Below are 16692 nucleotides of genomic sequence, written 5' to 3' on the forward strand. Positions count from 1 at the left end.
TGCAGTGGTTTTCCATCTGCGGACCTCCAGATGTTGCAAAACTACAACTCCCAGCATGCACGGACAGCCAACGGCTGTCCGGGCATGCTGGGAGTTGTAGTTTTGCAACATCTGGAGGTCCACAGGTTGAAGACCACTATTGGGTTCAAAATCTTTATTTTTTTAGATTTTGCACCTATAAATTGGGCGAAAAATACGGTACTACCGGTGTGGTTAAGCACAAATACAGTGGGAGGAGGGAGGAAAGCTGAGCCCCACCCAAGTTGGCTAATATGTCGCCGGCCTCACAGGTGAACCTCCTTCTAATGATCATTACAAAAACCACCTAACCCCCCCCCCCCGCCCCCCTTTACTCCTTTAATATTAAGTCTGACAGAATTAGAATTTTTATTTGCTCACATTACAGGGCGCTCACAAAGCTTGTGAACGAAAAGCAGAACGAATGGGACACTTATTTAGACGCAACGTTATTCTCCTTGAGATCCACGATCCAGACGACGGCAAAGTACTCGCCGTTTCTTCTGATGTACGGGAGAGAAGCAGATTTTCCCTCAGAAGATTCCTTCTCCTGTATTATGGTCAGTTATTAAACAAAAATTTTTATTCCCAATAAAAATCGAAAACATTTAAATCATTGCGCCAAACATTTAATAACCTTTTTTTTTATTTTAACAATCTTGAGGCTGTATTCAGGGGCCATACATGATGGCATTACACATATAGTGAGCCGCTCGTGGGGTTGAATACCCCATCCACATATTTTTAAGACAAAGACACATGTCTGAGCCAGAACTTACACCAGAATTGAAAAAACCCTACAAACTCTTTTACTTAGAAAACCCGAAGAAAAAGGGGCGTAACTGTCGGGGAAAGGGGGAGCGGCCACCGTAAGGGGCGTGTCCCTGACACTTTCACAAAAACTAAACATATTTACTAAGGTTTCCTCAGAAAATGTGGTGAATTTAAGCTGAGGAAAACCTGACAGATCAGAGCATTTGTAAAAAAAATAAAAAAAAATAAATAAAAAAAATAAAAAAAAATTCAAATAAAATAAAAAATATATAAAATAAAAAATATTTTTTTATATATGTGGGGGAAAAAAGTGTAGGGAATTAACTCACGAAAAACTACACTCCACTCTTAGTAAATCAGGGCCATTTTTATTTTATTTTTTTGACCTAAAATGTTATTTTTGTTTTTTGTTTTTTTTCTCAGGGTGAAGATTGGGTGGAGCATGTCCTGATCTTGCCAGAGGATACTAGCGAGATGATGTTGTCCTAGCATATGAGTGTTATGATGTCCTCTACTAGGATACAACCAGATTATGTTCTCTTCAGTGAAGAGTGGGGCTGTGCGTCTGTGGAGATCGGGGCTGGAGCCTGCGGAAAGCGGTGCTGAGATTTCTGACTGAAATATCCGGAGTTGTTGTAGTGGAGAGCAGGGCTGCGGGGCTGAGATTTCTGACTGAAATATCCAGAGTTGTTGTAGTGGAGAGCAGGGCTGCGGGGATGAGATTTCTGACTGAAATATCCGGAGTTGTTGTAGTGGAGAGCAGGGCTGCGGGGCTGAGATTTCTGACTGAAATATCCGGAGTTGTTGTAGTGGAGAGCAGGGCTGCGGGGATGAGATTTCTGACTGAAATATCCGGAGTTGTTGTAGTGGAGAGCAGGGCTGCGGGGCTGAGATTTCTGACTGAAATATCCGGAGTTGTTGTAGTGGAGAGCAGGGCTACAGGGCTGTGCAGCTGAAGGCAGGGAAGAACAAGGCTGAAAGGCGCGGTGACTAGCAGCGGAGAGCGAGGCTGACCGCCGTGGTGACTGAGAGGAAGGCTGGAGGCAGGAAAAATTGGGTTACATTTCTGCCTGCAAGAGAGTCCCCACCTAACAGCTGAGCTGCAGCACACCCTCCCTGCAACCAATAGCAGGGGGAGTGTGTGCGGGACCCAGCCAATCATCCATGGTGAGCTGACTCAGCTTGTTGCTCTAACGTCCCCACCATAACTCAGGGACGGTGGGCAGCTGACATGCCTGGCCGAGGAAGGCTTTGTGTGAGGCGGGAGTGGATGGACTCACTGGATGTACATGGCTCCCCCTGTCAGTTTCCGCCGCTCCTGACTGAATCATGACATGTGCACAGCGGCCTCTGCCGCTGTGCACATGTCATGATTCAGTCGGAGCGGCGGAAACTGACAGGGGGCGTCATGACGGGGGATGGAGCCGGTATCCTACACAGTAACAGATGGCTGCCTCTCCTTACACCTCCGGATCTACTGCTGTTGTTGGTGTCGTCAAGTTATGCCATCACTTGTTCTCTAGGTAAAACGGCAGCCCCGACTAAAAACATTATTATTATTATTATTAAATAAAAAATAAAGTTTAATTAAATACAAAAACACACCTGGACATTGTTTCTTTCCAGCAGAATCCGCTACTAAAAGCACATTCAATTAATGGGACTTCAAACTAAATTCCACGGCATATTCCATGGAGAATTAATGGCAATTTCAATAAGGATTTCAGCAAGGGAAATGTTCCCGCTGAATTCTATAGTGTGACCATATACCCCATCTTGCCACCTTGCGGTTCATTGTGTAGTGAGATTATGGGCTGCAGGTGGCGCTACCATACCCTGAGTTGCTAGAAAACAGAAAATACCTGGATAACAGACTACCTGGATATGTTCCCTGTAAACCATCCTGCCTGATATGCATGGCTCCTGTGGCTCCTGTTGTCTTCTCTGGCTGCTTGATGTTCTTTGCCATCCTTCCCTCCTCTTGCCTATGTCTCCCAGCAATCATTGCAGCTCTGCTCTGTCAGCCAGGTTCACACTGAGAGCAGACCCCACCCTCTTGCTTTGAGTAGCAGAGAGAGGTTCAGTGTCTGATTGGCTGAGGCTGCACACACCTCCTGATTCTCAGCACCAAACTAAGCATGACAGTGCAGGGCAGAAACCACATGGTCTGTGTCACTCAGGAGGATGGGGGCTGCTTTCAGAGAGGGATTTGGACAGAGACAGAATGGATGTCTGGATGATGTCATTCCCTCAATTCATGCATGTAAGTGACAGCCAAAGATGGGAAACTGCTCTCTATAGCTAATGAATGATATATAGTAAATTAAATATGGAAGAGAGGGAAAGGATGGGCTATGGGTTTAGTTTCCAGGAGTACCCCTTTAATTTATGTATGGGGTGGTTTTGTGCTGGAGGGGGATGTGTGGTGAGATCACACAAGGTGCCAGGGGAGTCTGTCTTTGGCTCAAAGATAGAATTGGGCCTCAGATTGTCCATTTAGGGGGTTTCCAATGTTCTGCTTTCTTCAAAAACAGCACCACATCTGTCCTCAGGTTGTGTGTGGTATTACAACTTGGCTTTATTCTCTTTAATCGAACTGAGCTGCAATACTGCACACAACCTGAGGACAAAAGTGGAGCTATTTCCACATAAATGCAACTATGTTTTTATAATCCTGAAATGCCCCCCTTTAAGAAAGGAGGAGAGAGGAAAGGAAGTGCACATAATCGCTGAGGCCAGCGATTGGCTGCTGTGGTCCCCTGAAGAGTATACGGGACACATTCGTGGAACCTCAGCTGGAGACTACAGAGCAACTCTGCTCTGGACCGGTAGTGTAAGGTAAGTACGTTTTTTGTTTTATTGATTTACTCTTCCATTTCCTGTTACTGGACAAATTGGCAGAAAAACCCCTTTAATGGCCTACTCCAATGTTTTCCAACCAGTGTTCCACCAGCCGTTGCAAAACTATAACTCCCAGCATGCCCGGACAGCCTTCAGCATATATATATATATATATATATGACTATTTTTCTGGTATGTGATGTGACCAAATATCAGCAATTTTTAATATATTTTTGTATTTATTCGAAAAATAGGGTGTTATTAGGGAAGGGGCTTATGTGTGTTTTATAAAACATTTTTAATATTTATTGTAAAAGTCAGACCCCCGCACACATGTTGTGGGGGTGCCGATCAGTTAGGGACACTGTCATTGCCGCGTTTAAGTGCTTTGATTGCTATTGATCATGGAACTTAATGGGGTACTCCGCTGCTCAGCGTTTGGAACAAACTGTTCCGAACGTTGGAGTCGGCGCCAGGAGCTTGTGACGTCATAGCCCTGCCCCCTCATGATGTCACGCCCCGCCCCCTCAATGCAAGTCTATGGGAGGGGGCGTGACATCCGTCACGCCCCCTCCCATAGACTTGCATTGAGGGGGGCGGGTTGTGATGTCATGAGGGGGTAGGGCTAGGACGTTGCGAGCTCCCGGTGCCGACTCCAGCGTTCAGAACAGTTTGTTCCAAACGCTGAGCAGCAGAGTACCTCTTTAAGGATCATCATTAACTGTAAGTGCATGGCTGCCTATAGAATCTGTCACTTACAGTCTATGAAGAGAGCGCAGCTCCTGTACTCTCTTTTATAGTCAGACGGCCGCTTACAATGTAAATGTACATCCTGGTGCGTTAAGTTCCGGGAGGTACATCTACATCTATTGTCCTGAAGATAAAACCTCAAATATTGAGTTTTGCCATATTAAAAACGCAAGCAGAATCACATGACACTGTTAATTAATAAAAACTTTATTACATCAGTAAAAAAAAAATATTTCTTCTGTAAACACTTTGACGTTAGAGGTCTTCTAAGTGAGAGAATCATTGTGAGTCAGTCTTCTGATATTTAACTAGACACTACCCCCGTCCCCAATGTGAATCCTCTGATGTTCAATAAGAACTGGTCTCAAGGTAAAACATTTTCCACACTCCGAACATAAAAATGGGAAAATAAAAAAAGGGAACTGTGTGAACCTTTTGATGTCTAAGATGATGTGATTTTTGGGTAAAACAGTTGTCACATTCTGAACATGGGAATGGCTTCTCCCCCATGTGGATCTTGATTTCGCGTGAAACATTTTTCACACTCCACACAGAAATATGGCTTCTCCCCGGTGTGGATCCTCTGATGTATCATGAGGTTCGGCTTATGGATAAATCCTCTCCCACAGTCGGAACATGAGAACTGCTTCTCCCCCGTATGGTATTTTTTTTTTAATGTTTGACAAGAATGGATCTTTTGGTAAAACATCTACCACATTCAGAGCATGAATACGGCTTTTCTCCTGTGTGGATTCTCTCATGGGTAACAAGACTTGATTTCCTGGTAAAACATTTGCCACATTCAGGACATTCCTCTAATGAATCATAAGATTAAAATTATTTTTAAAACATTTACCACATTCAGAACATTGGAAATTTTCACTTTTCCATGATTGGTCATAAGGAGCTTCCTGGGGATCAGATGATAGAGCTCTGCTGTGAAGGACCGAAGGTATATGTGGAGAACAATGATGTTCTCCAGACATGGCTAAATTCTTCTTTATCTAAATTTTTGTGTAGGGATAATCTGCTGGAAATAGAAACCGATCTTATTGTTAGTTGCTTCCAAAACACAAAGGTTCAAATCTCAGGAGCCAGGAAGCCTAAGAACCTAGAAATATACTGCTGGCACCAAACTTTTTTGGGGTTATTTTTTGATGTCTTTTGACCTCTTGTTCCTCTCTAAGCCATCACTTGTTTTCTATGGTTGTTCTTGTATTTGGTTCAGTACTCTGCAGTGTTAATGGTGTATTCCGCAAATTTTTTTTTATTTGACTATGCTACAGGGGCGGTAAAGTTAGAGTAGTTCATAATATAGTGTCTGTACCTGTGTTTGATGGTGGTCTTGCAATTCTTATGTAATCTTTGCCCCAATTGTTAGTAGCATACAAAATGAGTGTTTCTGTTTTTTCCCAAGTGTCTGTTTGGCCCAAGACATTACATTAGAGTAGATGTGCAAAGGGAGCATGTCTGTGCTTCAATAGGTGGAGTGCCCGCTGGGTAGGAGGGAGATTACTGTCCACAGGGCTGCAGGGAATTGTAGATTTAAGCACAGCATGCATGGAAGGGAGCCTAGCTGTGCTGCAGTGGGTGGGGTGGCTGTTGTGTGGGAGGGAGAAAAGTCGCCTTCCACCTAGAAAAAAGGGATCCTGGGGATTGTAGTTAAACAAACCAGCAGCGTCCTGGGGGCCATTTACCACCAACACAAGCATGGATCCTTCTTAAGCTTGTCCATTACTGGCGGACAGGTAAGTACTAAAGTTACCTTATGTTGGATTAGGGGTACTCCGTTGGAAAACATTTTTTTTAAATCAACTGATGCCAGAAAGCTAAACAGACTTGTAAATGACTTCTATTTAAAAATCTTAACCCTTCCAGTACTTATCAGCTGCTGTATACTACAGAGGAAGTTCTTTTCTTTTTTTAATTTCTTTTATGTCTGACCACAGTGCTCTCTGCTGACACATCTGTCCAAAGCAGGAGACGTTTGCTATGGGGATTTGCTCCTTCTCTGGACAGTTCCTGACACAGACAGAGGTGGCAGCAGAGAGCACTGTGGTCAGAGTGGAAAGAAATTTCTCTGTAGTATACAGCAGCTAATAAGTACTGGCAGGGTTAAGATTTTTAAATAGAAGTAATTTACAAACCTGTTTAACTTTCTGGTACCAGTTGATAACGTTTTTTTTTTTTTTTTTTACACTAGAGTACCCCTTTAAGTCCCTCATCCACATTACTCAAAAGTCATCTGAACCTTCTGCCTTTGGCTGGACTGGCTCACTGTCTAATATGTATGGGGTTCTCTGGACTCTTCCCCCAACAGATGATGTTGGGGTGAGAAGAGTCTTGTGTCCTAACAGACAAGCCGCCTCCAGAGGAGTGTGACATCACCTTACCTCCCCTCTCTTCATTGAGAACACATGGATGTTCAGCCCAGTTGAACGTTCATATGTATGTGGGGAGCTGTAAAGATAAGTCGGCCAACAGCTATACCGCGTTCCTTATGGGATTTCGGATCATTCTTCCTCGATTCAGAGGCGCTGTCAGACAAGGCCCAAGGAGACTCGTTCCTCTGTCACCAGTTTGCCCGGACCGTCAGGAGAACGTGTTGGTACCAAAACTATCCCATGGTACTGCAGTTCCCCATGGTCGTGAATCAGGGTTCAAGTTCTGGGAAAAGAGTGTGGGAACCCAAGGGTGCCAACGCATTTCGAGCTTAGATCAAGCTCTTAAAGGGGTACTCCGGTGGAAAACTTTTTTTTTTATTAACTGGTGCCAGAAATTTAAACAGATTTGTAAATTACTTCTATTAAAAATCTTAATCCTTCCAGTACTTATTAGCTGCTGAATACTCCAGAGGAAATTATTTTCTTTTTTGGAACACAGAGCTGTCTGTTGACATCACGAGCACAGTGCTCTCTGCTGACATCTCTGTCCATTTTAAGAACTGTCCAGAGTAGGAGAAAATCCCCATAGCAAACATATGCTGCTCTGGACAGTTCTTAAAATGGATAGAGATGTCAGCAGAGAGCACTGTGGTCCAAAAAGAAAATAATTTCCTCTGTAGTATGCAGCAGCTAATAAGTACTGGAAGGATTAGGATTTTTTAATTGAAGTAATTTACAAATCTGTTTAACTTAAAGGGGGTTCTCCGGTGCTTACACATCTTATCCCCTATACAAAAGATAGGGGATAAGATGCCTGATTGCGGGAGTCCCGCAGCTGGGGACGCCCGTGATCATGCACGCGGCAGCCGTTTGTTATCAGTGCCCGGAGCGTGTTCGCTCCGGGACTGATTACGGGCGACTAGAGGGCCAGCGGTGTGTGACGTCACGCCCCCGCCCCTCAATGCAAGCCTATGGGAGGGGGCGTGACAGCTATCAACACCAGTCGATTTAAAAAAAGTTTTCCACCGGAGTACTCCTTTAATCATGGCCATGATTAAGAGCTTGATCTAAGCTCGAAACACGTCGGCGTGGTTGTTTTTATCCATGATTCTCTGTGGAACTATTAAAGCTTGTATTTTAACAGTATTTTGCTGAGAAGCCTGGTCCCCCAATGTTATCCTAAAAAGCCACAGGTACGGCTGTCAGGGCATGCTGGGAGTTGTAGTTTAGCAAGATGGGAATTTGGGTTTTACAACAGCCGAGAAGCCACAGGTTGGAGATCACTTATCTAAGGCCCCGTTCACACTATAAATTCATCCGTTTTAAAGACCTTTTATAATGATCCGTTATGAAAACCCTTAAAATCGTCTGTTACAAAATCCCATTATAGTCTATGGGATTTTTACATTATCCGTTTAAACCCGTTATTAATAAGGGACGTTATTTTGTGAGGGGAGAAAGAACGGAAAAATAGTGCATGCGCTATTTCTCCCGTTACTTTCCCCTGTCACAAAATAACGTCCCTTATTAATAACGGGCTTAAACGGATAATGTAAAAATCCCATAGACGATAATGGGATTTTGTAACAGCCGTGTAACTGCCGTATTTAATGGTTTCATTAACGGGTCATTATAAGGGATCTTTAAAACGGACAATTCTATTGTGTGAAAGCAGAATAATCTCTAACCAGAGATACAGTGCCCCCCCCCGACATACGATGGCCCCGACATACGATCATTTCAGCATACGATCACTCTCAGAGGCAGCATCAACATACGATGCTTTTGTATGTCGGGGCCATCGCATAAACGGCTATCCGGCAGCGCAGACTGCTTCAGCTACCACAGGATAGCTGTTTACTGTGCCCCGTGTGGTCCGCTGACGATCACTTACCTGTCCTCGGGGCTCCGGCGCCTCCTCTTTGGGATCCCCTGCATTGTCGGCGCTCTCCATCGTCGTCATCACGTCGCTGCGCAGGCCGTCCCGTCATCCAATAGGAGCGGCGTGCGTAGCGACGTGATGGCGGCGACCAAGAGCGAGGATCCAGGGGAAGAAGAGGCCTTACCGGAGCGTCGGGGACACCTCGGGGACGCGGCGACAGCGATGGACGGCGACATCCAGGGCAGCGGTGACGGTCCGGAGCGGCGGGGACACGCGAGTACAACTTCCTCTGCCAGTGGTCTTCAACCTGCGGACCTCCAGATGTTGCAAAACTACAACTCCCAGCATGCCCGGACAGCCGTTGGCTGTCCGGGCATGCTGGGTGTTGTAGTTTTGCAACATCTGGAGGTCCGCAGGTTGTAGACCACTGTCCTATACTTTACATTGCACGGATCCCTCAACATGCGACGGTTTCAACAAACGATGGTCCGTTTGGAACAGATTACCATCGTATGTTGAGGGACCACTGTGTGTGTATATATATATATGTTTCACAGAATGTGTTATAATTAGAGAGCATCTTTTGGTCACGATTCCGCTGCGGATTATGTACAATATATCCTAATACTGTATAATCAACCTGCATTCCCTAGAGGTCATAAAACTACAAATTCCGTCACCGGTCGCCTCGTATTACTGCGCATGCTCCAAACAGCAAAGCATTTTGGGCCGCCTGTCAAAACGATGACTCTTCCTTCCCATCCAATCAGATGCCAAGCAGAACCCGTTCCATCCTCTTTCCGTTGGGCCACTCCTCTTCCTCATCTCATTGGCTCAGACTCACGTCACTCAAGCCCACATAAGCCATTTCATTGGCCATCGGTCTTCCCCTATTGATAATCGGTAAATACCTGCAGGAGGCGGGACATTGTTTCCTCCCATCTGATTGGCCGGAGCCGTACAGGAGTGTGAGCTGATTGGTGGAGAGCCGTCTCCCTGACCTGTGCCTTTTCGGACGGTGTCTGCAGTCTCTTCCTGGCATCGGTAAATACCGGGTAATGATGTAACGATTCCCTGGCCCCGCTGTACCGCGCTGTCACCCGCGTTATCCTTGCAAGAAGTGACGTCATAACGCTAGTTTTTATGCGTCGTGACGTAATCTTGTTAGTAAACGAGATGTCTCCTTCAGGAAATATCTTCGCCTTGGGCTACAGAGCTCAGGGCCAGTTGTATATGTGATGACACCAGCAGGGGGCGACTATAGGATATAAGATTGGGGCGACCGTAGGATATAGGATTGGAGCGACTATAGGATATAAGATTGGGGCGACCGTAGGATATAAGATTGGGGGGACCGTAGGATATAAGATTGGGGGGACCGTAGGATATAAGATTGGGGCGACCGTAGGATATAAGATTGGGGCGACCGTAGGATATAAGATTGGGGCGACCGTAGGATATAAGATTGGGGCGACCGTAGGATATAAGATTGGGGGGACCGTAGGATATAGGATTGGGGCGACCGTAGGATATAAGATTGGGGCGACCGTAGGATATAAGATTGGGGCGACTATAGGATATAAGATTGGGGCGACCGTAGGATATAAGATTGGGGCGTCTATAGGATATAAGATTGGGGCGACTATAGGATATAAGATTGGGGCGACCGTAGGATATAAGATTGGGGCGACCGTAGGATATAAGATTGGGGCGACTATAGTATTGGGGCGACCGTAGGATATAAGATTGGGGGGACCGTAGGATATAAGATTGGGGCGACCGTAGGATATAAGATTGGGGCGACCGTAGGATATAAGATTGGGGCGACCGTAGGATATAAGATTGGGGCGACCGTAGGATATAAGATTGGGGCGACCGTAGGATATAAGATTGGGGCGACCGTAGGATATAAGATTGGGGCGACCGTAGGATATAAGATTGGGGCGACCGTAGGATATAAGATTGGGGCGACCGTAGGATATAAGATTGGGGCGACCGTAGGATATAAGATTGGGGCGACCGTAGGATATAAGATTGGGGCGACCGTAGGATATAAGATTGGGGCGACCGTAGGATATAAGATTGGGGCGACCGTAGGATATAAGATTGGGGCGACTGTAGGATATAAGATTGGGGCGACCGTAGGATATAAGATTGGGGCGACCGTAGGATATAAGATTGGGGCGACGGTAGGATATAAGATTGGGGCGACGGTAGGATATAAGATTGGGGCGACGGTAGGATATAAGATTGGGGCGACGGTAGGATATAAGATTGGGGCGACGGTAGGATATAAGATTGGGGCGACGGTAGGATATAAGATTGGGGCGACGGTAGGATATAAGATTGGGGCGACTATAGTATTGGGGCGACTATAGTATTGGGGCGACCGTAGGATATAAGATTGGGGCGACCGTAGGATATAAGATTGGGGCGACCGTAGGATATAAGATTGGGGCGACCGTAGGATATAAGATTGGGGCGACCGTAGGATATAAGATTGGGGCGACCGTAGGATATAAGATTGGGGGGACCGTAGGATATAGGATTGGGGCGACCGTAGGATATAGGATTGGGGCGACCGTAGGATATAAGATTGGGGCGACTATAGGATATAAGATTGGGGCGACCGTAGGATATAAGATTGGGGCGTCTATAGGATATAAGATTGGGGCGACTATAGGATATAAGATTGGGGCGACCGTAGGATATAAGATTGGGGCGACCGTAGGATATAAGATTGGGGCGACTATAGTATTGGGGCGACCGTAGGATATAAGATTGGGGGGACCGTAGGATATAAGATTGGGGCGACCGTAGGATATAAGATTGGGGCGACCGTAGGATATAAGATTGGGGCGACCGTAGGATATAAGATTGGGGCGACCGTAGGATATAAGATTGGGGCGACCGTAGGATATAAGATTGGGGCGACCGTAGGATATAAGATTGGGGCGACCGTAGGATATAAGATTGGGGCGACCGTAGGATATAAGATTGGGGCGACCGTAGGATATAAGATTGGGGCGACCGTAGGATATAAGATTGGGGCGACTGTAGGATATAAGATTGGGGCGACCGTAGGATATAAGATTGGGGCGACTGTAGGATATAAGATTGGGGCGACTGTAGGATATAAGATTGGGGCGACCGTAGGATATAAGATTGGGGCGACCGTAGGATATAAGATTGGGGCGACCGTAGGATATAAGATTGGGGCGACGGTAGGATATAAGATTGGGGCGACGGTAGGATATAAGATTGGGGCGACGGTAGGATATAAGATTGGGGCGACGGTAGGATATAAGATTGGGGCGACGGTAGGATATAAGATTGGGGCGACGGTAGGATATAAGATTGGGGCGACGGTAGGATATAAGATTGGGGCGACTATAGGATATAAGATTGGGGCGACCGTAGGGTATAAGATTGGGGCGACCGTAGGATACAAAATGAAAGCATCTGTTCACCTAGAGACCTGGGGAATTATAAAACAATTAGCAAATCCAATAATCTTGTATAGAGCGAAAATAAAGGTTCTATTTGCTTTCTTTTTCACGCTTTGCTCTCTTTCCTGCAGGGGCTGCGGTCACCATGGCAACGGACCTGCTGCTCAGCGACCTGGACACCAAGTTCTGTGCGGACAACCTGCTGACCAGCGAGGACTGGGGTATATACAATATAAACAATGTACTGGGGTATATGCATTATATATGGTGTACTGGGGTGCGCCCCCTGTATGTGGTGCAGCGCAGGATGTGTGCCCCCTGTATATGGTGCAGCGTGGGGTGTGTGCCCCCTGTATATGGTGCAGCGCAGGGTGTGTGCCCCCTGTATATGGTGCAGCGCAGGGTGTGTGCCCCCTGTATATGGTGCAGCAGGGTGTGTGCCCCCTGTATATGGTGCAGCGTGGGGTGTGTGCCCCCTGTATATGGTGCAGCGTGGGGTGTGTGCCCCCTGTATATGGTGTACCCGGGTGTGTGTCCCCCGTATATGGTGTACCCGGGTGTGTGCCCCCTGTATATGGTGCAGCGTGGGGTGTGTGCCCCCTGTATATGGTGTACCCGGGTGTGTGTCCCCCGTATATGGTGTACCCGGGTGTGTGCCCCCTGTATATGGTGCAGCGTGGGGTGTGTGCCCCCTGTATATGGTGCAGCGTGGGGTGTGTGCCCCCTGTATATGGTGTACCCGGGTGTGTGTCCCCCGTATATGGTGTACCCGGGTGTGTGCCCCCTGTATATGGTGTACCCGGGTGTGTGCCCCCTGTATATGGTGTACCCGGGTGTGTGCCCCCTGTATATGGTGCAGCGCAGGGTGTGTGCCCCCCATATATGGTGTACCTGGGTGTGTGCCCCCGTATATGGTGTACCCGGGTGTGTGCCCCCTGTATATGGTGCAGCGCGGGGTGTGTGCCCCCTGTATATGGTGCAGCGCAGGGTGTGTGCCCCCCTGTATATGGTGCAGGGCAGGGTGTGTGCCCCCCTGTATGTGGTGCAGCAGGGTATATATCTTGTATACGGGTCATAAGAGTGTGCCCCATCTTTACAATGTATTGGGTTGTGCCCCCTGTATATGGTGCAGCGCGGGGTGTGTGCCCCCTGTATATGGTGCAGCGCGGGGTGTGCGCCCCCTGTATATGGTGCAGCGCAGGGTGTGTGCCCCCTGTATATGGTGCAGCGCGGGGTATGTGCCCCCTGTATATGGTGCAGCGCGGGGTGTGTGCCCCCTGTATATGGTGCAGTGCGAGGTGTGTGCCCCCTGTATATGGTGCAGCAGGGTATATATCTTGTATACGGGTCATTAGAGTGTGCCCCATCTTTACAATGTATTGGGTTGTGCCCCCTGTATATGGTGCAGCGCGGGGTGTGTGCCCCCTGTATATGGTGCAGCGCGGGGTGTGTGCCCCCTGTATATGGTGCAGCGCGGGGTGTGTGCCCCCTGTATATGGTGCAGCGCGGGGTGTGTGCCCCCCTGTATATGGTGCAGGGCAGGGTGTGTGCCCCCTGTATATGGTGCAGCAGGGTATATATCTTGTATACGGGTCATAAGAGTGTGCCCCATCTTTACAATGTATTGGGTTGTGCCCCCTGTATATGGATTATTAGGGTTCACATTCCTTTTCTGCTGTTTGTGTCTTGTAGACTTAATAGTTGACTATGTTAAGGACATTAAAGGGTTAGGCTGGTTTCACATCAGTTTTTTTGCCATACTGTTTTCAATCGGTTTTTCTAAAGAAAACCTTATGGCAAGAAAATGGATGGAACAGTATGGGAAAAGGTAAACCGTATGTGATTTTTAAAAGTGCATACAGTTCCGTCAGTTTAAAAAAACAAAACCCATACGTTTTTGAAGATTTTGTCCATTTTTAATGTGAGGGGTCTTGGGTGGGGACTTTAGGATACAAATGCGCATGTGCAAAGTGAAAACCGTATATGGTTTCCCGTATGGAACCGTACACATGTGCGTTTCCCATTGACGTCCATGTTAAAAAAAAAAAAAACGTATGCGGTTGCTGTACGGTTTTTAAACCGGAGCCAAAACCGTGATGTGAACGCAGCCTGAATTGGACAAATAAAAGGACTTATTCCAGTTCTGGTGCTTCTCCAACTGCACAAAGCATTTATTCTTACAATATTACATACAATGACAAGTAGTAGCCCGGCCAACGCGTTTCGGGTTCGCACTGAACTTAAAGGGGTATTCAGCACATAGACATCTTATCCCCTATCCAAGGAACGCCATCGCAATCTCTGGGCAGCACCCGGCATTCTGTGCACCCGGGTGCTGCTCCGGTCTCAGAAACACTGGGTTTCCAGGACTAGAGACGTGATGTCCCCTTCATTCATGTCTATGGGAGGGGGCGGGACTCAATAGTTGACTATGTAAAGGACATTAAAGGGTTAATAGCCAGATGCATGCTGGCTATTAGTGGCAGCCTCAGGTACTGAAATCAGCCGTGGGGGCTGCAGAGTATGGAGCGGGCAGGAGTCCAGAGCCGCTCCATACAGACTGCTGAGCGCCGCCACGCTTGTCAGGTCCGGCCTGGACTTACCCTGAACTGCATGTCCCGGGCATCGGGCGATAGGATTTCCACATCCCTGATATATATATATGGGGGAGATGGTGGAGGCACCATTTGGCATTACACGGCATCCCATTGTCCTGCAGGGCAAGTAAAGTCTTTTTGCTGATGACACGAAGATCTGTAACAGGGTTGATGTTCCTGGAGGATCCGCCAAATGGAAAAGGATTTAGGCAAACTAGAAGAATGGTCCGAACTCTGGACACTGAAATATAATGGGGATAAGTACAAGAGGACATAGTGTTATATAGAGGGGAAAGGTTTGTGCAGTAATATGAGGAAGTATTACTTTACTGAGAGAGTAGTGGATGCATGGAATAGCCTTCCTGCAGAAGTGGTCGCTGCAAATACAGTGAAGGAGTTTAAACATGCATGGGACAGGCATAAGGCTATTCTTCATATAAGATAGAGATAGGTATAAGGCTATCCTTCATATAAGATAGGGATAGTCCTAAGGATATCCTTCATATAAGATAGGGATAGGCATAAGGCTATTCTTCATATAAGATAGAGATAGGTATAAGGCTATCCTTCATATAAGATAGGGATAGGTATAAGGCTATCCTTCATATAAGATAGGGATAGGTATAAAGCTATCCTTCATATAAAATAGAGATGGGCATAAGGCTATCCTTCATATAAGATAGGGATAGGCATAAGGCTATCCTTCATATAAGATAGGGATAGGCATAAGGCTATCCTTCATATAAGATAGAGATAGGTATAAGGCTATCCTTCATATAAGATAGGGATAGGTATAAGGCTATCCTTCATATAAGATAGAGATGGGTATAAGGCTATCCTTCATATAAGATAGGGATAGGTATAAGGCTATCCTTCATATAAGATAGGGATAGGTATAAGGCTATCCTTCATATAAGATAGGGATAGGTATAAGGCTATCCCTCATATAAGATAGGGATAGGTATAAGGCTATCCTTCATATAAGATAGGGATAAGCATAAGGCTATCCTTCATATAAGATAGGGATAGGTATAAGGCTATCCTTCATATAAGATAGGGATAGGTATAAGGCTATCCTTCATATAAGATAGGGATAAGCATAAGGCTATCCTTCATATAAGATAGGGATAGGTATAAGGCTATCCTTCATATAAGATAGAGATGGGTATAAGGCTATCCTTCATATAAGATAGGGATAGGTATAAGGCTATCCTCCATATAAGATAGGCATAAGGCTATCCTTCATATAAGATAGGGATAGGTATAAGGCTATCCTTCATATAACATAGGGATAGGTATAAGGCTATCCTTCATATAAGATAGGGATAGTCGTAAGGATATCCTTCATATAAGATAGGGATAGTCCTAAGGATATCCTTCATATAAGATAGGGATAGGCATAAGGCTATTCTTCATATAAGATAGAGATAGGTATAAGGCTATCCTTCATATAAGATAGGGATAGTCCTAAGGATATCCTTCATATAAGATAGGGATAGGCATAAGGCTATTCTTCATATAAGATAGAGATAGGTATAAGGCTATCCTTCATATAAGATAGGGATAGGTATAAGGCTATCCTTCATATAAGATAGGGATAGGTATAAAGCTATCCTTCATATAAAATAGAGATGGGCATAAGGCTATCCTTCATATAAGATAGGGATAGGCATAAGGCTATCCTTCATATAAGATAGGGATAGGCATAAGGCTATCCTTCATATAAGATAGAGATAGGTATAAGGCTATCCTTCATATAAGATAGGGATAGGTATAAGGCTATCCTTCATATAAGATAGAGATGGGTATAAGGCTATCCTTCATATAAGATAGGGATAGGTATAAGGCTATCCTTCATATAAGATAGGGATAGGTATAAGGCTATCCTTCATATAAGATAGGGATAGGTATAAGGCTATCCCTCATATAAGATAGGGATAGGTATAAGGCTATCCTTCATATAAGATAGGGATAAGCATAAGGCTATCCTTCATATA

The 16692-nt window shown here is 45.9% G+C and overlaps 2 protein-coding genes across 3 annotated transcripts in view; one reads left to right on the forward strand and one right to left on the reverse strand.

Moving 5' to 3' along the window:
* LOC130290298 (oocyte zinc finger protein XlCOF7.1-like) overlaps nt 1-9692 on the reverse strand; it is a 33257-nt gene extending 23565 nt beyond the window's left edge. For both annotated transcript variants that reach the window (XM_056537712.1, XM_056537714.1), the window contains exon 1: nt 9561-9692. The gene's annotated coding sequence lies outside the window, so the exon portion shown is untranslated. The remainder of the gene's footprint in view (nt 1-9560) is intronic.
* Nucleotides 5072-16692, forward strand: part of ATF6B (activating transcription factor 6 beta) — a 66758-nt gene continuing 55137 nt past the window's right edge. Inside the window, exons 1-4 of the mRNA XM_056541449.1 lie at nt 5072-5146; nt 5249-5335; nt 9636-9693; nt 12230-12319. Coding sequence (XP_056397424.1) covers nt 5072-5146; nt 5249-5335; nt 9636-9693; nt 12230-12319 — 310 coding nt within the window. The remainder of the gene's footprint in view (nt 5147-5248; nt 5336-9635; nt 9694-12229; nt 12320-16692) is intronic.

This window comes from Hyla sarda, chromosome 9 (genome assembly GCF_029499605.1).
Source record: "Hyla sarda isolate aHylSar1 chromosome 9, aHylSar1.hap1, whole genome shotgun sequence".
NCBI classification, from domain to species: domain Eukaryota; kingdom Metazoa; phylum Chordata; class Amphibia; order Anura; family Hylidae; genus Hyla; species Hyla sarda.